This window comes from Vulpes vulpes, chromosome 15 (assembly GCF_048418805.1).
Source record: "Vulpes vulpes isolate BD-2025 chromosome 15, VulVul3, whole genome shotgun sequence".
NCBI classification, from domain to species: Eukaryota; Metazoa; Chordata; class Mammalia; order Carnivora; family Canidae; genus Vulpes; species Vulpes vulpes.
The window spans coordinates 93,391,271-93,412,059 of record NC_132794.1 but is presented as its reverse complement, the minus strand read 5'-3'; the positions used below and the strand labels follow the sequence as shown (position 1 = coordinate 93,412,059).

Sequence of the window (20,789 nt, the reverse complement as noted above, 5' to 3'; positions counted from 1 at the left end):
CCACTGGGGCCTCACCCCATAGGGAACTCTGGGAGCTGGCCAAGAACTGGTGGTCCCACTCAAGGGCAGGGGTGCGGGGCTTTTATGCACCCACTGTGGCTTCTTCCTCCAGCTCTCCAGCTGCCCCCTTGGCCCTGTCCACCTCCAAAGAGCAGTCGGAGGGGGCTTTCCAAAGAGCCTGCATAAGCTAACACTGACATGGCTTGCCACTGTGGCAGGATGACTTCCAAGCAGGTTCCCGGTGGCCTGGGCCTGGGAAGCCTGGTTCCCTCCCCATCTCCAGCCCGATGGCTCCCGCCTCCCATTCCATCTGCTGCTCCAATTATCCTAGAATCCTTACCTCTTTAGAGAGACTTCCCTTTCTCTCCATTTCTGCAACCTCTCCCTTTTCTTCACGGCTTTTAACCCAGTTTTATTCTATGCTAAGACCCCAGGGCCTGGCTGGCATGCAGTGGGTGCTTGCAGATGCTTGTTAAGTGACCCTGGCCTGGGGGCTCTGGCGCTGAGGACCTTTGTCACCAAGCCCTGAGCTTCTGTAACAGGAGTGTAGAGACTGGACTGGCCCAAGGTTGTGCTGGCCGAAGCTCTCAGGAAGGCCTGTGTAGGGGCCATTCCCCTGTGGTCCTCTCCCCAGCACAGCAGGGCTGACCAGGGCACCCCAATGGTCAGTGAGCTGCCAGAGATGCTCAGGTCTAGAGTACCTGGGGCACTTGGAGAGGGAGCAAGGCCCTTGGGGGTGGGGGTGCTCGGGGAAGGATGGGGAGCCTGATGTCCCCCTCGGGGAGGCCTCAGAGACAGAGGGCAGACAGAGGGCCTGGGCTGATGGAGGCCTGTGAGTGCTGGCTTGGAGGCCTTTGATCAGGAGGGTGGGAAGGCCAGAAGGCTGATAGACAGGAAGGATGGAAAGATCAGGGTCCTGATGGTTCCAAGCCCTGGCTTAGGAGTCAGCTGACACTGGGTTCAGATCTCAGCTTGATACTGAGCTAGCATCTTAATAGGTAGCACTTCCTAAGCACTGGCATTCCCTTGTTCTCAGACCTGGGCCCACAGGGGAGTCAAGAAAGGAGGCAGTGAGGCACTGTGGTCCAGTTGGGGAAGGGAGAGACGCATGGGGAACAGTAACACATCCTGCAGCAGAATGCAGGATGTCAGGAAGAACGTGCAGCCTCGCTAGGCTGGCCTCGGGGTTTCCATGGCAACCCTGGGTGACATCACAGCCAGGAGCTGGAGCATAGGACACAGGGAGGCATTCTCACCCGTGGAGGGGAAGCACACTGAGTCCTCAGGGCGAACTCTGCACACGGAGATTGTTCAAATACTTTAGCATTTTATACAAACTAACATCCACACTTGCTGACCCACCCATAATCCTCAAGGAGGACCCCCACAAGGAAGCAGCACTTCCACTGGGCTTTACTGGGGGAAATGGAGTGGAGGGTAGAGACCCAGGGTCTGCCCAGAGGACAACTCAGGTTAACGCCGCAGCTCTGGCCAACCCCTCCGAAGCCCCTGGCAGCCCTGGGCCTGTTTGCCTGGTCATTCATGCCTTCATTCAGCAAACACCTGCTGTGCCTCTCCCTGTGTGAGGCCTGGAGGGACACTGCCTGCCTCCTGGGACCCTCAGTAGAGCGGAGGAAACAGCAAAGACATCACAGTAACAGCAAAGACATCACAGTAACATAAGACTTAGGAGGGAAAAGAGGGGGTACCACGCCAGGCCAGGCTCTGAGTATCAGACGTGGCATGAGGCAGGGAGGTGAGGGCACAGAGCCCTTTGTCCTGCATGCCCAGTGCCTGGTGTTCAGAGTGTGGCAGCCACCTGTCCCTTCATGATCAGCTGTGAGGGGGATCCAGCCTTGGCTGTCACCCCTGCCATTTCCAATAAGGGAGGACCACGGTCCCCGGGAGGGCTGGTAGCCTGGCAGCAGCCGGGCTTCCAGGGGAATAGGAAAGTAGAACAGTCACATAGATGGGTCTTAATCACCCAGGTCTGCCACACACTAGCCACTTGGTTTTGGTGAAAGGGGTTTACCCTCTGAGCCTGGGTCTCTTCATCTCTAAACAAGCACCCCAAGCCTTGGCCTACCCCACTAGGGCCAGCCAGGCCAGTCTCCCCATATCCTTCCCCAGCTGCTCCTACTCCAGCACTGGGCCCGTGCTGGGCTCCGTGACTCGGTGTGGGGCCAGCAACCTGTGCAGGAGGCTCGAGCATCCTCATCTTTATCGAGCCTGTGCACACCAGGCACTTCATATGCATCAACTTGTTTTGTCCTCCGGCAATCCAGTTAGGTGGGTCCTGTCGGTCTCTTCACTTTATAGACTGGAAATGAAGACAGAGACACTCAATATAATCTGACAGAGCTGGGGCTTGAATCCAGGCAGCTACACGGAGACACATCTCCCGCGTGAGCTGCATGCAGCGCACTGATCTAGGCCGCACTCTCTGGTGTACTAGGCAATGCACTGTGCCTACTTAAATTAAGTTCTCATTAAATCAGATTAAAAATTCAGTTCTTGGGTCATACTAGCCACGTCTCAGGTGCTCGACAGCCACAATGGCAGTGGCTGCCTGACTAGAGGCCATTTCTATCGGTGATCACGATTCTATTGGGCAGCTTGAGGTGGGGCACCCCTAAGTGTTGGGGATGGAATTGGGACACCCAGTGCCATCAGAGGGCAGAATCAAAATGGGCTTCCTGGGCTGGAATGTTGTGAAATGCTGGAGAGGGCAGGAGGGTGCGGGAAAAGGCCATAAGCACAAACAGCCTTGAGTTTTCGGCCTTGCTTCCCTGCTGCTAGCTGTGTGCCTCCGAGCCTCACCCGTAAAATGGGCCTAAAGCACCTACCTCAGAGATAATGTCATGGAGGCGTCAAGGGCCCTGGCCTGCCTGGGTGCTCAGTGCTTGTGCACTTGTGACACGGAGTTCGAGAAAGTCTGGGAGGTGCAGCGTTCTCTCACTGTAAGAGACAAGCATGTGAGCTCCAAGAGTCGAGACCGTCCTGGGTGGTGCAGGTGAGCTAGGTGCTGGGAGAAGCCTGGGGCCCTGCTTCCAGCATTCTCTCCCACGGAGGCGAAGGCAGACATGAGCACAGCTGGGCCTGGGACAGGCTCCTGGGAGTCCAAGGGAAGCAGAGAGCCCTTGGCCTAGCTCAAAATTAGGCCAGGGCTGGGGAGCGAGCAGCCTTATGGCCGAGGGGCCACCCGGAGGTCTGCTCAACAGTGGGGACCTGGTGCGTATCACACCAACATGCACGCACTCACGGGTCAGGCACATTTCTGCAGATTTTAGCGTAGGGAGCAGAGCAGTCCTTTGTCTCCCCTGAAACAAAGGCCCATCCCACGGCCTAAACAGGGAAAAGCAGAACCAGATGGAAACCTGATTCTCAGTCTCGGAGCTGTGCCGCCACCTTCCAGGGGAAAATCTTTTGTTACAAACATCACCACTGGGTTTCTCCCACCGAGGTTCTTCTAAAATCTAAGCTGTGTGCCTTCACTTGAGTCCAGCCCCAGCTGCAGGTCCTGCCCACCTGCGCTCACGGCAGACAGCCGCCCTGAGGTCTCCTCGTCCTCTCTCTGTTCCTAGCACACACACAAGCACACGCCAATGCACACATGTACACACGCACACACACAAGATCCCATCTCTGTTCCTGCCCGTGCACCTTTGCCCACATCATCCCTTCCAGCCCAAACCTCTTTCCTCCCCCTGCTCTTTCTAATATTCACCTTTCAGGGTAGCTCTAGAGCCCCCTCTTCCAGACAGCCCTTCCCAACTGCCCCAGACCACTCTGACCTCCCCTTCCCAGGAATTCCTGTATAACAAATCCTTTTGACCAGGTTATGAAATCACAAAGTGACTGTATGTTTTCTCTTTTTGGGTGTTTGTCATGTCACTCCCAACCAGACAGTGTGCTCTGTGAGGGCAGAACTGTCTTTCCCACTACCCTTCTGCTCAGACACAAGAGTGGGTTGGGTCTCACTTAAGACATAGATGGGTGGTGGACAGACAGACAAATGTCCTTGGAGAGAGACTGGGAAGGCCTGCAAGCATGGAAGACCTTCTTTGCCCTTCTCCCCAGGAACTTTGCAATTGGACCCCAGCACAGCATTTTGTTAGTGTCCCTTCCACAGTTCCCCAGGTCTGGGATGCCGTTCCCAGGAGTCCAGGGGGACCCACGGCCAGGCAGCATAGAGGGCAGGAACTCAGGCAGCTTGTGGGAGGCTCACAGCACCCTGTGGCCAGAGGGCTGAGCAGCCTCATTTCCCCTCTAGGAAACCAGTGCCCAATCCTCTCCCTCCACAGACCGCTTATCAGTCACCATTTGGTGGGACTTCTTGGCGTGCATACAAGTGGAAACCCAGGCCCATTGTTTACAGGGTCCTGAGCTGGCCCCCTGGGCAGTGGGGCCAGATTCTTATGAAGTCCATACCCTTGAGGCTGGGCGAGTCAGCAATTCTTATATCCTGGCCACCGTCCACATTCATTCTAGCCCCTGCTGTGAAGCCAGGCTCTAGGCCAGGGTTCTCTGCACATGCCAGGTTCTGTTTTAAGAGCTTTGCACATTATCTCAGGTCATTCCCATAACAAAGGTAGGACATTTGCATCTCCCTTTGACAACTGAAGGTACCAAGAGGTTAAGCAACTTGCTTGTGTCACAAAGTGGCAAGTGGCTAAACCAGGCTCCACCACACCCACTCTTAACCCTCTGCTCCGAAGCCTGGATGCAGAGGAGCCATCATTGGGCTGGCAACACACTCAGGGCCTTTGCCCAGAATGATGAGTCCACTCAGAGGAGACAGACAGACAGCGCTTTGTCTTTTTGCTGTGGATGGAGCAGCAGAGACACTCTGGGATGTTAGGGAGATAAGCACAAGGCCTGGGAGGATTCTGGGGTGTGCCACAGCCCTGGCATGGGCCTCTCTGGGACTCACCCTGGGGGTTGGGGGCTGCTGCTGAGACCCCTTCCCTCCCCAGGAATTCAGCTTTTTCTCCCAGGGCAGGAATTCCGGCCTCTCTGGACTGTCCACATGGCCACAATGGGGCCCATTCTCAGGCCCCGGGAAAACACTGATCCTGGGGAGAAAGGACGGATTCTTGTTGGACACAAGGGCCCTCAGTGCCACAGTTTACATCAGGGCGCAAATGAGGGCAAAGAACAGGATTCATGCCCCGTCCGTCTGTCTTCCTTGGGGGCCACTGCCCCTCGGGACCCTTCCGTGCAAAGGGTCTGAGAAGCCAGAGCAGAAACCCAGGGAGGGGCTAAGTGGGGTGGGAATCCCCCCAGCCTTCTCCAGACCTCAGCTGACTGGAAGCCCCCTTAGCTCACACCCTCCTCACACAGCTTCTGGACTGACATGCCCTGTCCCACTCACTGTATTGCTTCCACAGAGAACTAACAAGGCTGTGAGATAGTACCCTCATGTTAGGGATGGGGAAACAGGCTCCAAGTGCGTAGTTGTCAGTATCTTAAAAAATTTTTCTGCCACAGTAACAAATTTCCCATCAGAGCCCAATACAGACAAGTAAGCAGGTGGACACCTGAAACAGGTTTCACAAAACAGTACTTACCTTACTATGACAGATGCCATCCTTTGGTCCATCTTTTAAAAATGCTTCCTTGGACACACTAAATTGTTTTCAGAACTCACAAATGGGTCATGGCCTGTCATTTGAAAGGCATTAATTTGAAGTGGCTTGCCCAGGTCCACCAGCTACTGGCGCAAAGCCGTGCTCAGAACCTAGGGTCTGTTGACATCACTACTACCAGACTTGTCACTAGCTCTGTGCCTTCCCGCCTGCCCCCTCACTGTCTGCCTCGCCTCTTAACAAAAATCTTCCTCCAGGCACACCCTGGCCACATCCTTCCCTGACTCTGAAATCTTCTGGATTTCACAGAAGGACATTGATCCCTCACTCCTCCCCCACCCCACCAGCCTGGCCTATCCCTGCCTGTCCATCTGCTTACCTACCCTCCCTGGTTTAACTCCTCCCGTTTGAAGCTGCTTGTTCCTGGTTCTAGAGCTTTCCCCTCTATACCCTCTCCATGGACCCAAATACCCCTGACCCTTCAAGGCTCAGCTCAAAGCTCACTGTTCCTGGAAGCCTGTCTTAGATGTTCTGCAGCCCCGGGATCTCTTTTTTTTCTGCACTTAGAATGTAACCGCTCCTGTGTCTCTTGGGATGTCTCAGAATGTTAGGTTTCTCATTATGCTGGTTAGTTCTGTTCTCCCATCTTTGCCTTAAACTTGCAGGCCAGAGAATGTCCTATTTCTCCTGCACCTGCACAGGCCTTCACAAGCAGCCTATGGCAGGAGCTGAAAACACACTCAGCAGTGGCTAACGGCAGTCAAGATCATCATTACACATCTCAAGGGCTCCATGTCACTGCCCTAGCCATGGTTGCATACTCTCAGTCCGGGCCCTATTTTCTCGGTCCCACTCATGTCCCCCTGAGATCACTGGGCTCTCAAGGTCACCCACAGCCAGCCATCTGGCAAGCCATCAGGCCTCTCAAGCAGTTCCAAGCAGCAGCAGGCCCTACAGACGGGCGTCCTGGGCCGAGCAGCCAATGTCAGCCAGCAGACAGGAGGGTGAGAACATCAGGCTGGAAGTTCGAGCGTGCACGTCCTCCTCTGCCAGGACACTCTCTAATGGGAGCAAGAATGGGAGGGAGAGGGGGTGGCAGACCGCAATACGGTCTCTGTAGCACTCAGAGTTCCACCTGGCAGGGACTCAACATCCTTCCACAGAACTGGCCTAGCCAGACCCCCAGTGGCTCTCCCTGGCTTTGCCTCCCACCCCTCGGATCCCTGATGGCAGGATGGCCACCTCCCTTCCCAGCAGGAGCCTGCCCCTGACACTTGGGCTCTTGAGCATCCCCTTCTTTCAGCCCGCTCCCCTGTGGGCCTCGGGGTGGGGAGTTCCGCATGAGGGATGTCACTTCAGCTTCCGGAGACTGGGGAAACCACTAAAGCCCTCAGGAGCTCAGCCTTCTTATTCATAAAATGGATTACCACCACCTCCTCTGCCTATTTCTGAGAACTGAAGGTCAATGTGTGCTGGGAGTTCCCCCCGGGGGAGGGCAGAGAGTGAGAAAGTTTGTGCCAAAATAGGTGTCCAGCAGGCAGGAATTGTTAACTGCCTTTCCTGCCCCCTGCCTCTGGCCTTGCACCCTTCACTGTCTACAGCCCAGCCCCTTCACTAGAATGTCTATAGAAGGAGTGCAGCTGATCTCACCAAGAGGAATTCAAGTGGATAAAAAGGGGGGGAAAAAAAAAAGCTAACCCACCTAGGGTGCCAGTAGCATGAAAATGCACCACCTTTACATCTTGTGGTTTGGGGCTCAGAGAGTAGGCCACTCTAGAAGGTTAAAGACATCCGATAAGTGAGTCCAGGCACGCAAGTTCCTAGGGGGTCAGTGGCTCCCTGATAATATGATTGTTGCCAGATGGGCCCCGTTCGGACATTTAGTGTGTAGAAATGGGCTTTTCCCAGATGGACCCTGCTCGGCAGAGAGCAGGGCTTGTTTTGTGTCTGTGAAAGCCCAAAACTCTGAAAACGAGGCTGGAATTGTGCTGCTTGGTACAGTGCTGCCAGCATCATGGTGAGGGCCAAGTTTCAACAAGCCTTTGCCTTTGGGTAGCCACTGAGATGGGGTCAGTTTTAGGTATGAAAGACTATATAAGAGAGACAATTTATGGCATTTTCTGGGCCAGGCACCATGCAAGCCCTTTTATGCATCCCTAAATCTTGAGGTACTGTTATTCTCCTCATTTTACAGGTAGAGAAATAGAGGCTTAAGAAGACCACCCGGCTAGCAAGTAGCAGAGGGTTGAACTGGGCTCTATCTGCTTCCAGAACCTGTCCCCTGCATCCTAGAGGCAGGGCCAGGGGATGAACGGTTTATATCCCGAGATTATGGGGGACAGGAAGAGGGCGACTCTGGAGTCCCTGTTGCAATGAGGGAGGGATATGGTGCTGTGTTGGAGGTTCTCATTCCCTCTCCCCCAGCCAGGCCAGACCTATAGACCAGACGGGGTCCTAACTGTCCCATTTTGTCTGGGATTTTCCCAGTCTGACCCCCGGAAGTCCCATGTCCCAGTCTGCCTGGAATGGCTGGTTACTGTACCTGGGGTCTTAGTCATCCTCTGTACCAGTTGCAGAGAAGGCTGAGTGGCCTGATGGAACCCTGTCAGGACACAGCCTGGGAGCCTTTGCAATTACATTAGCTTCTGGCAGCGCTAGAGGGAGACTGGCCTTCCCCTTCCTGTGGCTCCTGAAATATAGTGATTCAGCAGCAAACTAGAAAGAGGTTAGACTGTGACTTACCCAAGTGGAATCACCCGTGGGGTGGGGGCTGTTGGCATCTGCTCAGGGCAAGAATTGGAGCAAGGAGGAGAAGTGTGGGAGGGGATCTTGAGTTGTTAGGGAGCTGAACGCCAGCAGAGCGTTCTGTAGTCCTGCCCAGGCCAGGACTGACTGTAGGACAGCTGGAGGGGGCATGCCCTGCCTTCCCCCACCATGCCCTGATATGTGAGGGACAGAGGAGTCCCAGCCACTGGATCCTTAAGCCGCTTCTCAGCATATTCAGCAGCTGAAAATACCAAATGGCTTTGCTCAAGGTGCCCAACCAGAAACCTGCTGGAGGTTCCCTATCAGGGCCCTGCCCCCTTGGACCAGGGGCAATCCTGTGAAGGATTCCTGTGTTGGCCACTCCCACCATTCAGTGGGGGTCATCCCCACTGCTGGGGAGCCTCCACTCCATTGATCTTGCGTTTCTCAAGGGGGAGCCCCCAGGGCCTGGCGTTCCCCTCCCTTCCTTGTACCCATGGCTCCAGGGGAGGATTTGAGCACCATAGCAAGACCTAAATTCTCAGTACCCAAACCCAGCCTCGACCCCACTCATCGTGTGACCTTGAACAAGTTGCCGGCTTCTGTAGCTTTGCCCTCCTTGCCTGTCACCCGTGGAAGCCACACCTCCTACAGGGGGAGGTCCAGGTGGGAAGGGCTGATACTTTGGTTAAAGGACAGGCAGGCCAGGGATCTGTCTGGAAGCTTCTTTGGCACCACAAGCAGAAATATTTCTTAGCAGTGGCTGGGGTCCTGATGGAGATGATGATACAGGGACTGCGGTGCCCCCTGGGACCACTCCTGCCTACCTGCCAGGGTTGTCCTGAAGGGGTGGAGTTCTCAGCCAACACTTGGGAAATGATGTGGTTGGTTGGGGTGGAGCTCCACGTCAGAATTTGTAACCAGCTCCCTGGATGATCCTATTGAATAACCAAGCTGAGTATTCCTGACCTGGGCATGGCACAGAGGAGGCACCTGGGAATTATGTCCCTCTCCCACTCCCAAGCCTCAGTGTGCTCCCCTGTCACCAAGATAATGACCTGCTTGCCTCCCCTCTTGGTGCTGTTGATGAGCTCAAAGAGAATCCTGGGCAGCTGGCAGCTGCAGAAACAAGAGAGGAAGCCGCCCTGACTGGACCACTGGCAGCCAGTGGATGGTCCGTGGGCCATTGTGGTCTCAGGCCCAGAGGGCCTCTCCTGCAGGAGCCGCAGCAACATAGTGGAGCAGGGAGGGACAGCTCCTTTTCCAGGCCTCCCGCCCTCTGCAGAAAAGCCTGAGAAATGAATTCCTCCTTGGGAGTGGCAAGTCTGCCCGGCAGGACTTGGCCACCATATAATGCTCTCCTCTCCTTCACTGCGAAGTCTCCCCACAGTTGAGCTTCAAGCTGCCCAGCTAGGTACTCTGGGACACAGCCTCTCCTGGTCTTCCCTTCTGTCCTAGGGAGATGAGAGTGCCTGGACTGCCCAGCCAGGTTGGGGGTGAGGGGATGGTGCAAATGGGAACTCCCCACCTTCCTAACTCCTTTTGGAGGCAACAGATTCAGCAGATCCTCCTCCACCTGATCCACCCTGCAGTTTCCATTCTTGCAGGTGGATCATGCCACTGCTCTTTCCCAAGTTGGATGGCCTTGGGCAGTGGGTGACCCTCTGTTTTTCATCTGTAAAATGGGCGTGATGGGACCTTAGTGTGGATGTGAGGGTTGGAAGAAGCATGGAATACTAAGGGAGTTCTCCAACTAAGATGGGCAGGTAGGGGGAAGGTATCAGAAGTGCAATTTCCTGAGCCTCAGCCCAGCTTTCTGATTCACTGGGGTCTGAGCCCAAACTTAAGAAAACTTAGGAGCCTAGGAGAGTCAGAACCCCTAACCCTTTGATGTGCAAACAAATCACTTTGGTGCTTAAACTCCCCCAAAGCTCAGGCTACCACCCCCCACCCCCCCATAGACCTCCGGAATCAGTCTCTGGGAGTCTCCATGAGGTTGACTCCCTTTCTTGTGAACCTGCTGTTCCTTTCTCCACAAAATCATCTCTTTCCAGCTGGCAGACCTAGCTGGCTAGTTCACTTAGACCAGAGTCCAGCAATTGGCATTTTCTTTGATCCCCCAGGGAAAACAAAGGCATTTCCTCTCGTCTCCAGATAGATCCCCAGCCAGCCCCTCGTGAGCACTCAAGGAACCTTCAGCGTTTCAGAGGCCTGGGACGCTCCCCTGAGGATTGGTGGAAGGGAGCGGTGGTGGGAGGGGCCAAAGGCCGGACCCAGGGCAGGGTTGGGGAAAACAGCCTGATCCTGAGTCTGGAATTAATCCTTGCTGGAGGGCCAGCCGAGGCTCCGGCCCGGGGTAGTTCAGCGCAGGTTAACGGAGGCCGGGAGGTGTTGAGTTATTGCCATTGACGAGATTTGAACCCAGTACTCAGAAGCTCAACCTCCATTCCTACTATTCGTAGCCTCGCGGTTACCCTTGTACTGTGCGGTGCCCTCGCTCACGGCTGCTGAATCCCGAGATTCCCAGTCTTTGACCTTAAAGGGTGGAACACCGATCTGTCCAATATTCAGCCTATATATCCACACCTACACCAGGCCCGGGGCATGTCATGGGAGGAGTCAAGCCACAATATGACCTCAGGGAGCCTCGGGTCTAGGGCAGGGGCAGACTTTAATGCAAGGGTCACGCAAATCTGTAATTATGCAGAGGAGCGGAGGAGGTGGGGGGGATGTCGGGGCTAAGACGCGCTAAGGAGGTGACATTTCAGTCGTGAGTCGAAGTCTAAGTGGGCTTGAGCGAGCGGTGCAAAGAATTGGGAGACGGAGCGCTGCAGGGGAGGGGAGTGGGCGCCCGGGGCCTCAGTTTCCCTCTTTAGGAGGGGTGTGAGGAGCTGCCCCGCCCACCCCCCGCCTGAGGCCCGGGGAGGTGCCGGCTGAGCCCCCTCGGGTCTGGCGGGGGGGGCGGGGTGCGGGCGGGGCGGGGCCGGGCTGGCGGGGGCCCGCGGGCGAGCGCGGCGCGCAGGGCGTGCGGCTGCGGAGCGCGGCTGCCGGGCCGCTGGGATCACATGAGCGGCGGCGCCCGGACCGCCCGCCCGGCCCGGGGGTCCCCGCAGCCGCAGCCGCAGCCGCAGCCGCGCAGCCCCGCGCCCCTGCCCGGCCCTAACCATGTCTGTCTGTTGTTGCTTCTTTTTCAGAGACTATGGCGGTTCCAAGAGGAAATCAGGTAAGGGAGCCTCCGGGCGTCCTCCCCTCCGCCCCCTGCGTCCTGCACAGGACTTCCCGGGGGCTTGTCCTTGCGGGCCGCCCTGGGTCCCCCGTCGGCGTCCCCCGTCCCCAGCCCGTGGCCCCGAAGCGCCCTGGACTCACACTTTCTCCCTCTCCCACCGAGCCCCTGGCCGTGCCCGGGCTCTCCTCCCCGTGGGAGTGCGGGGGCGCGCGGGAGGGTGTGGGGGTGTCCCGTGGGGGGCTCCCCAACGCCGGCAGCGGCCCTCCCCCTCCGCGGGCCGCGGTGCCTCTAGCTGGGCGCTGCTGTGACTTCTGGGGTCCTCGCGGGGTTGCGGCGGTGATGGGGGGGGGGGGTGACACGCAGGTTCTCCCCGTGCGAAGGGGAGATCCAGGACGGAAAGGGGGTCCTGCTGGGGCGACTGTGAGTTTTGAACGCGTGCACTGCAAGCCTTTTCCCTTTCCCTTTCCCCCAGCTCTGAGCCAACGCAAACCTTTTCCCTTTCCCCCGGCTCCGAGCGTTTTCTCCTTGCTGCGGGGGTGGGGGCTCTACGTGGTGGCAGCAGAGACCGGGATGGGAGGGAGCCCACCGGGCCCTGGCATTGGCCTGACAGGTGCCAGGGGCCACCCGGAGTTTGCGAAGGGAGTGGGGACAGGGAGAGAGGCGGGACAAGTCCTGGGACGCCGTGTGCTGGGCGCTGTCGGCCGGCCGGGGTCAGAGAAGGATTCTCTCTGGGTGGGGAAGGCGGGGTTCTGCACGTGCCTGGGTGTGGGTGACGCATAGTTCATTGGGGGAGGGTGGTCCCTAGGAGTTAGGGCTGTGTGTCTGGTGGCAGCAGACTTGAGCGATCTGTGTTGGCATCTGTGTTGCTCATATTTGTGGGGGTGGTGAGTTATGGGGATGGGCAGCCATCTGGGGGTTCTAGCCCTCTGGGATGTGGGAACATGTATACACACGTGGCTCACGTTATTGGCTCCCGGTGAAGAGATATCTGTTGAAGTGCCTTGACCTCTGTGTGCCCGTGTATGATGGATAGAATTTGAATTGGGATAGGTGTAATTGTATGTAGTCTGTTTCTGACTATGGGTTGGCATGTTTTGTGTGTGCAAGTGCTTGCTTATATGACAGTTGGGACCAGGAAAGTTGCATCCTGGCTTACGTATTGGGGGACATGTGTGCATGTGGGGTTGCGCATGTACACGCATGGGTCTTGGTAGTTGTGTGCCGTGAGGGTATGTTTACTCGTCACAGTGCATAGGTGTTGAGTGTGTGTGCCAGTGTGTCGGGGTGTATCTAGTTAGAACAGACACGAGTCTGTTCGTGTGTGTTCGTATACACGTTTGGGAGGTGTCTAGTGTGAGAGAAGATGTGTGTGTGCATGTGCCTGTCAGCTGGGCAGGGGGTATCTCAGGTATGCCCACCCACCGGTGCAGAAGGGTATTTTCTGTGTGAACAGGAGGGTGAGGCTACATTGTGAACCTGAGGAATTGCATATGGCCCCAGATGTCATTTGCAGCCAGAGCCCCAGAAGGGAGAACTGGGAAAGAGGGGCACACTTGGTGTTGCTTCTGTCACAGCCCCCAGCCCCAGCCCCATGAACCTTGCCCAGGCCTCAGAGGTATAGTGTAGCAGCTGAGCCTAGGTTCAGACTCTGCTCTATGTGACTTTAGGCAAGTTTCTAAACTCTGCCTCAGTTTCCTTATTTTCTTTAAAACACAAATGACAATCATATCTACCTCACACGTAGCAGTTTATGTGGAATAGTCCCTAGGGTGCAGTAACTACTGTAGAAGCTTAAGTTTGTCATCAGTACTTTCTGAAGCCCTGGGACCTTGGGCGAGTCCCTCCTCTACTCTGGGCCTCAGTTTTACCTCTAAAAAGTCAAGGGCTGGACCAGATAACCTCTCAGGTCTGCCGAACCCACATCTCTGAGGTCAGGTTCTTTGTTGCTTCCTAGATAAGGCAGGGCCCCACCCAGGCTGCTTCACCCAGGGAAAGCCTCCCCCGTGTTCTCTGCCTTCCACTCTCAGGCCAGGAGAAGGATGGATCAAGAAATTTAATTTACATTGGCTTGCTTATGATAATGGCCACTTAGTGTCATGGTTAGAAGTGCAAGCTCTGGAGCCAGACAGCGGAATATTGAGCCTTGCTTTTCTCCTCTGAGGCCCTGGGCAGATTTCTTACCCTCTCTGTGCCTGTTTGCTCTTTTGTAAAATAGGGACAATATTCATACCCACCTTGTCGTGGTTAATTTTAACATGTGTCAACAGTGGTCCGTGGTGTTTAGATATTGGTGAAGCATTATTCTGAATGTTTCTTGTTAAGGTATTTTGTGGATGAGATGAACATCTAAATCACTGGACTTTGAGTAAAGCAGATTACCCTCCATAATATGGGTTGGCCTCATCCAATCAGTAGAAGACCTTAATAGAATAAAGGCTGACCTCCCCTCCCAGAAGAAGGAATTCTGCTTCCCTTTGGACTTGAACTGCAACTCTCCAGCCTAACCATCCTACCCACCAGATTTGGGCTTACCAAGCTCTCATAATCACGTGGGCCAATTCCTTAAAATAAATCTCTTTATATATATACACATCCTGTTCTGTTTTTCTGAAGAACACTGACTAATACACACCTCATGGTTATAATGAAGACTGTACAAACTAATATATGTAAGCATGATTAGAATACTTCTTGCAATCTAGAAAGCTCTCCCAAAGTGCTAGCTCCTATTCTTTAATGAGCATCCCCTGTGGGCTCACGTATGTTTCACGAGAAAACGTCACATATGTTTTCTCATTTGCTGCCCTGAGACCCATTGCATATGGGCTGTGGAATTCCCGTTTTACTGATGAGACACTGAGGCTCTGAGAGGGTGGCTGCCCCCAGTCTGGCAAAGTCAAGAAGCTCATACATGCATGAATGAAACTGCAGGTCAGGACAGAGGGCTCACTCACTGTAGCCTCAAATCAGAGGACATGAGTTGGAAAAAGGAACGATTTTTCTGGTTGGGGGCAGAGAACAAGCAACTTTGGTGATTAAGGGTCAGCACTTGTGCAAGGTGGGGCAGCAGGACTGAGCATGGCTTCTTTGGAGACCAGAGACTTCAGCTGACATGTATTGAGCAATGGCTGTAGGCTGGGTACTGTGTCAGATGTTGTGGTTACAGGGATGCGTTTTTCTACCCTCAAGGAGTTTGCAGTCCTCTTAGATGAACTGTATGTATAAGAATATCTTGTTAAAGGAAGCAAGGAAATGATATGGTTACCTGAGGAAGAGTAATCCAGGCCAAAGGCACAGCTGGTGCAAAGGCCCTGGGGTGGGAGCATGCCGGCCCACTCAAGGCATGGCAGGGAGGTTTGTGGCTGGGATGAAAAATAGTGGAGGGCAAAGTGGTAGGACATGAGTCAGAGAGGTAGCTGGAGGTGGGGGAAGCAGCACAGACCATGTAGGGCTTTGCAGACCCTTCCAAGGGTCTTGACTTTCACTATGAGTAAGAGGAAGAGCCATTAAGGGGTCCTAAGGGGGGTGAGGGGCATGATCTGACTTGGATCTCAGGAGGAGTCTTCTGACTGGTGAGTGGAAATGGACCAGGAGAGGAGATAGGTGAGAGGCCATGAGAATTCCAGCAGCAACAGAGGGTGAGCTGCTGTCAGTGTGTCTGGATTTCGATGATTGCATGTGGGCCATGAGGGTTCCTGGTGGTGCTGAGGGGCAGCAGTCAGCCCCACTTGCCAATCATGTGACCTTGGGCAGACCCCTCCAGCTAAGCTCGGCTGCCTCACCATTCTGTTGTATTGGTCAGGGTTCAACTAGAGAAACAGAACCAGGGGAGCTCCATGTCAAGAGATTTCTTGCGGGCAGCCCGGGTGGCTCAGTGGCTTAGCGCCGCCTTCAGCCCAGGGCCTGATCCTAGAGACCCAGGATCGAGTCCCACGTTGGGCTCCCTGCATGGAGCCTGTGCCTCTGCCTCTCTCTCTCTGTGTCTCTCATGAATAAATAAATAAATAAAATCTTAAAAAAAAAAAAGAAAAAGAGAGATTTCTTACAAGGATTTATCTTATGCCATGGTTGGGGTTGGCTTTGCAAGTCCAAGATCCAGGTGAAATTTCCTCCTCAGTGAAGCCTTGGCTCTACCCTCAAGGCCTTTCAGGTCGTTGGCTCAGCACTGCTCCCCTCCCCAAAGTATCTAGGATAATCTTCCTCAAAAATAATTATGGACTTTGTCACATCTGCAAAAAACCTTCCCCAGAAACACCTAGAGTAGTGAGTGAGTGGTGAGGTAGCTGGGAACTCTAGCCTAGTCAGGTTGGCACATAAAACTGGCCGTCACACCTATAAAATGAAGTTGTCAGAGCAGCCACCTGCAGCAAAGTGCAGAAGGTTCCAGGAGGTGATGCAGTGAGGGGGCTTTGCGCCTGGTGGTAGGGAGGGCCTGTCGCTTGTAGCTGTGCTTGGCTTCCTTGGTGAGCTGAGAAGAGGCTGGAGCAGGCTCCCCAGAGCAGAAGGTTCTCCTCACACCTAAAAATTTCAAGACCCAATGCCACTTTCTCGCTTCTGGAGGCTGCATTTCTCCACAGCCTGGCTGTGGAGTTCCAAGCTTCGCCACCAGGTGGGGGCAGGCGGCCGCGGATCGCGGAGTTTCGTCTCGGCCCTGGATTGTTGCCAGGCAGGGGGCCTGACGTGCCTTCCCTTCCAGCAGTCCTGTTGTGAGGATCTGCCGCCTGTTAAAATGCAAATGAGGTTACTCAAGAGTGTTTTAAGTTCTTTTGGGCAAGTGTTGATGTTCCTCCTGAAATCCTGTTTACTTTATCCTTTTCCTTGGAAAATTGGAGAGTTCAGGCCGGCTTCCATTTCACTGATCATAAAATTTGCATTACTGGATGAGTTAATGGGGTGGGTGTCACTCTGGTGAGCGCGAAGCATGGTGCTTGAAGATAAGAGTTTAGGCTTTGGGGTTAGATGGGCAGGCTTGAACCCCAGCTCTGCCAGGTGTTTGCTCTGTGACTGGCAGGTTGCTTACCCTCTGACCCTCACGGAAAATCGGGGTAAGTATAGTGTCTGTGTCGTTAAATGTAAGGACCAAAGTAGCAGAGGTCCTGGCACATAGGGAGCTCCCAATGACAGCAGCTACCACTGTTACTGGTTTGAGCATTGATAGATTCTGGAAAGAGGAGAGAAGTTGGTCTTACCTTTGATCCGTGAGTTAAACCCACTTGAAGCATTTATTTTCATTTTCAGAGCCCTAAGCCTGGCCTCGGAGGCGATAGAAGCTAGACCTAACCACTTCTGAGTAGTCTGTTGAGTTAAGAACCCGGATCTGGAGCCAGAGTGCTTAGTTTCAGACCCCAGTCCTGCCAGTTGTGTGGTGTTAGGCAAGTCCTTAACTTCCCTGTGCCTCAGTTTCCTCGTCTGTGAAATGGGAATGTTAATACGACTTCATCAGGTTGTTTGAGGCTTGAATACCAGTTACTGCCTATGAAGTGTTAACTCCAGCACCATGCCTGGTACAGTAAATGCTCACTAAGGATTAGGCCATTTTTATTATGAATAGGAGGCAGTGCCATAGGGATCCAGCTCTGAAACAGGAGGGACCTCTAGCTTTGCTGTTTGCCCCCCTCCAAAAAGTGAGCCCTCTCAATCAGATAGGAGAAGGTGGGGTGTGTGCTGTCTCATAATCGCTGGTAAACCTTATAGCAACCAGGGCGGACAGATAGTCTTGTCTGCATTTTATAGACCAAGGTAGGTTAAGGAACTTGGCCTGGGTTACCTAGCCGGGTACACACAGGATTTGCATCTGGCCCTTCTGTTAGCAATAATCATGCCTCGGATAGACCTCATTGGCTAGAATACTGCCATTGCACAAGGCTGAATCTGGCCCTTCTGATCCAGACTCTTCCGCTGACATCTGTTCCATCCTGAGCCAAGGCCCAAGGGATCCACAGGTGGCCAGGACTTGGGTTCTGAAGGCCCCTGGGAGGAGGATCCATAGACAGGGTTGGGGGCTACCCCAAGAGAAAATCACTGAAGTGTCTTGAAGGAACTGACTGGTCATCAGGGATTCTTAAATGGGGGAAAGGTTTCTTTACAAGGTGTGGCAATTATCCTCTTTGTTTATCTTTGTATGAATTTGGTTTTTAGTAAAGTAGATTTGTTTTAAAGTCCAAAAGTACAGGCTACTAGGAAGTGTGTCTGCCCCCCTCCCATAGAGGCAGCACCTAAAGGAGGACCTCTGCCTGTCTCAGGTGGGAGTGGGCAAAACTAGCCTCCTGCTGGCCACACCGCCCTGGACCCCGGAGTGAGGGCCAATGTGATGCAGAGAAAGTGGGTCTGTAAGGCCTCTGGGGCTGTCCTCCCCCAAGATGAAGCCCCCACTTCCACCGTAGGGCAAAGAGCAGAGTGAGCCGGGCCCTGTCTGGGCCCCAGGCCTGACCTGCTCACTGGCCACCGAAGGAAGGGGACAGACACAGCAGGCAGCAGCAGCCTTCACTCCCCTCCAGAGCACAGCTTGCCTTGCGCCTCTCATTTCTCTTAAGAGATTGCTGGTCCCTGGCCCTGTGGAGCTCAGGGTTCAACTGAGAGACCAGGATATTGTCAGGGACTCATTAATGAATGCAAGACAGGATAGGTTGTGATCCACAGGCTTTGGGAGTCAACCAGAAGGGAGCAGGGCTAGGCAAGATGGGGGAGGCCGGGGCTGAGCAGAGGGGTGGGCAGCTGCCTCCAGCGGGAGGGCCAGGCACCAGCAAGGACTCAGAGGCTGGAAGCAGGGTGAAGAATTTGAGATAAGGAGAGTTGTCCAACCCCTATTAGGAGTGGAGAAAGGGCTGGAGGAGGGAGGGGATGACAGAACTGGAGTCTCAAAACGAAGCTTTGGAGACTCCATCAAGCAAGACTTTTCAAAGCAATTTCCAAAGCTTTCTTGCCTGCCTGAGCCACCCATCCTCAGACGAGAAAGGCCCAGGCTGCTTGGCGAACATGGCCAAGATATTCCTGGCACCCTCCAACAGCCTGTTCCAAAAGTGGACGTGTCCCGTGAAGGCATCGCCTTCTGGCACATCTCACCCGGGCTGGTGTTTTTAAACAATTCTTATTTTTGTGGCTCCGGGTCCTCAGCCTGATGTCACCCCTGGAGTTCAAAGCCAACTAATTGGAAATGAAAGGAGTCTGATTGACCTGGCAGCTCCACAGCCAGCCCACGTGGCAGTGATGGGATGGAGAAAGTGAACATGCTGCTCACGTGTATGCATGTGCCACCACTCCCCCAGCCAGAGGCAGCGTGGCTGCACTGCTCTGGTGGCCTGGACACAAGGCACGGCTAAGCAGGCACGCAGAGGGCTCCTGGCATCACGTGCCTCACCCCCAGGTAGTCTTGATTCCCTTGGCCCTGCTTGCTTAGCTTCGCTCTGCCCTTTGCTCCTGTACCCCAGCTTCCGCTACCAAGAAAGCAGAAGGATGGCCCTGAAGGGAACAGCAAGTATAAAGGCAGGAGACGTGCTTCAGAGTCCTCAGCCTGCTCGCTGAAGGACAGGCTCCCGGGCCCTGCCCAGACCTTGCCAAATCAGCATCTCTGGGGGTGGTGCCCAGAATGTGCAGTGTTGATGGGCTCTCCAGGGATTCTGAGATGAAGCCAGGGATGAATCTGAGGTGGGTCATCCTTGTGGGTTGATGGTGGTGCAGTGAGGCTGCCCAAGGACTGGCGCCCTCATGATGCACCATGACTGGTGAGGCTGGCCTTGCAGGTACACTCAGCTGTCTCTCCAGTAAGGGGAGGGGGGTGGGCCACCAGGGGAAAGGGGACCCATCGGAGGACAGAGAACACTGGCTGGCCCAGCAGTCAGGGCTTGGAGAATGGCCGAGGGGCCTCCCCCACCACTGGCCTCCCTCCGGCCTCATCAGGAGGCAGTGATGAGACTCGGTCTGCCTTTTCTTTCCATGAGGTTGCCTTCTTAGGGGTAGGAAACACCCACATTGTGGTCCAGCAAAGAAATGCTTCCCACCGCAGCCCTCAGCCAGAAAATAATGTGTTCCTCACTTCGGCTTTTTGGTTTATAGGCATGTGACAAAAGAGGCAGCATTTCCAGTAATGATGAAGCCAGTGGAAAAACAAAGATTGAGGGAAATGTGCATTACTTATTATTTTAGCACCTTTTTCTGATCTAGAGTTACTTTGTTTAGAAACAGAAATGTGGCGTGTGTAACTTAGTTGGCTCATGGCATTTTTATAATTGGTCAGTACTGAAATGTGAAGGCGGAGAAAAATTTTCCAAAGTTTCAGTAAAAATTAGATGTTTGCAGGGGAAAAAAAAAGTTTTTCCCCGACTCTTTCTGCTTTGCCCCCTGGATCTTGCCATTGCCACGCATGACCCAGGCAGCTGGTATGAAGATGTCTTTGTTAATGTGAGAACTGGAGTCTTGTATGAAGGGAACTGAGCCGTGTCAAAGTCCCATCACCTCCCTGTGCTCAGAAGGAAGAGCAGTCACCTGTTAGTGATCCTTCCCCCTGGCGCTGCTTCTGGGTAATGGGTGCAGTGTTGTAGGAAACCCCTCCGGCACGGGTGGGGGGCTTGCTTTCCCCTTGTGTTGGATCGGAGGCAGGGTTGGGTGCATCACTGTACCTCGCAGAGGGGTGAGGTCCCTATAAAGCTGTGATGACAGATGGTGACAAGAGGCCAAAGTAAGACTGTCTTTGTACATTGGCAGTGGTCCCCTGGGGAAACCTAGGAAATCTGCAGATTTAACACCCCTTGATGCAGATCTCTCAGGATAGGACAAGTTCCTCTGGTCTGTCAGCCCCCTGCTGTGCACGGTCCCTCCCTGGAGCCTAGTGGTGCCAAGAGCCCTCTTGCTTGCATTTGATCACGGGATTGTGATGATTAGGGCTCTTCAACTTCATTGATGACATTGGTTGCTCTCTCTGCTCAAAATACACAGCTTAATCGACACTGGTGGCAGCTCTCCCCCAGGCGGACAGGTGGAGGGGGTGCCTTACAGGCCAAATCTATAGGAAGCGGTTTCTGAATGGATGTCGGTACTGGACTTCCTTGCTGGGATGAGCTGGTTCGTGCCAGACCTGTAGCTGACCTCACTGGCTCTGCCTTCTAGATTTCTCTAGTGAACATGCACACACCGCCTTTGCCTGGCCCTGCAGTAGAAGCTGTGAGGTACCAAGATGCATAGCATGAGGTCCCTGTCCTCAAGACTGTCAGTTGGGTGGAGGAGGTAGGAAAGCA

General features: G+C 54.4%; 1 protein-coding gene and 1 pseudogene across 7 annotated transcripts in view; one reads left to right on the top strand and one right to left on the bottom strand.

The window, feature by feature from the left end:
* Nucleotides 1–20,789, top strand: part of SH3PXD2A (SH3 and PX domains 2A) — a 230,006-nt gene that overhangs the window by 141,821 nt on the left and 67,396 nt on the right. For all 7 annotated transcript variants that reach the window (XM_072739898.1, XM_072739897.1, XM_025993170.2 and 4 more), the window contains one exon: nucleotides 11,528–11,556. In XM_072739898.1, coding sequence (XP_072595999.1) covers nucleotides 11,528–11,556 — 29 coding nt within the window. The remainder of the gene's footprint in view (nucleotides 1–11,527; nucleotides 11,557–20,789) is intronic.
* On the bottom strand, nucleotides 17,361–17,426 carry LOC112918285 (U4 spliceosomal RNA; annotated as a pseudogene).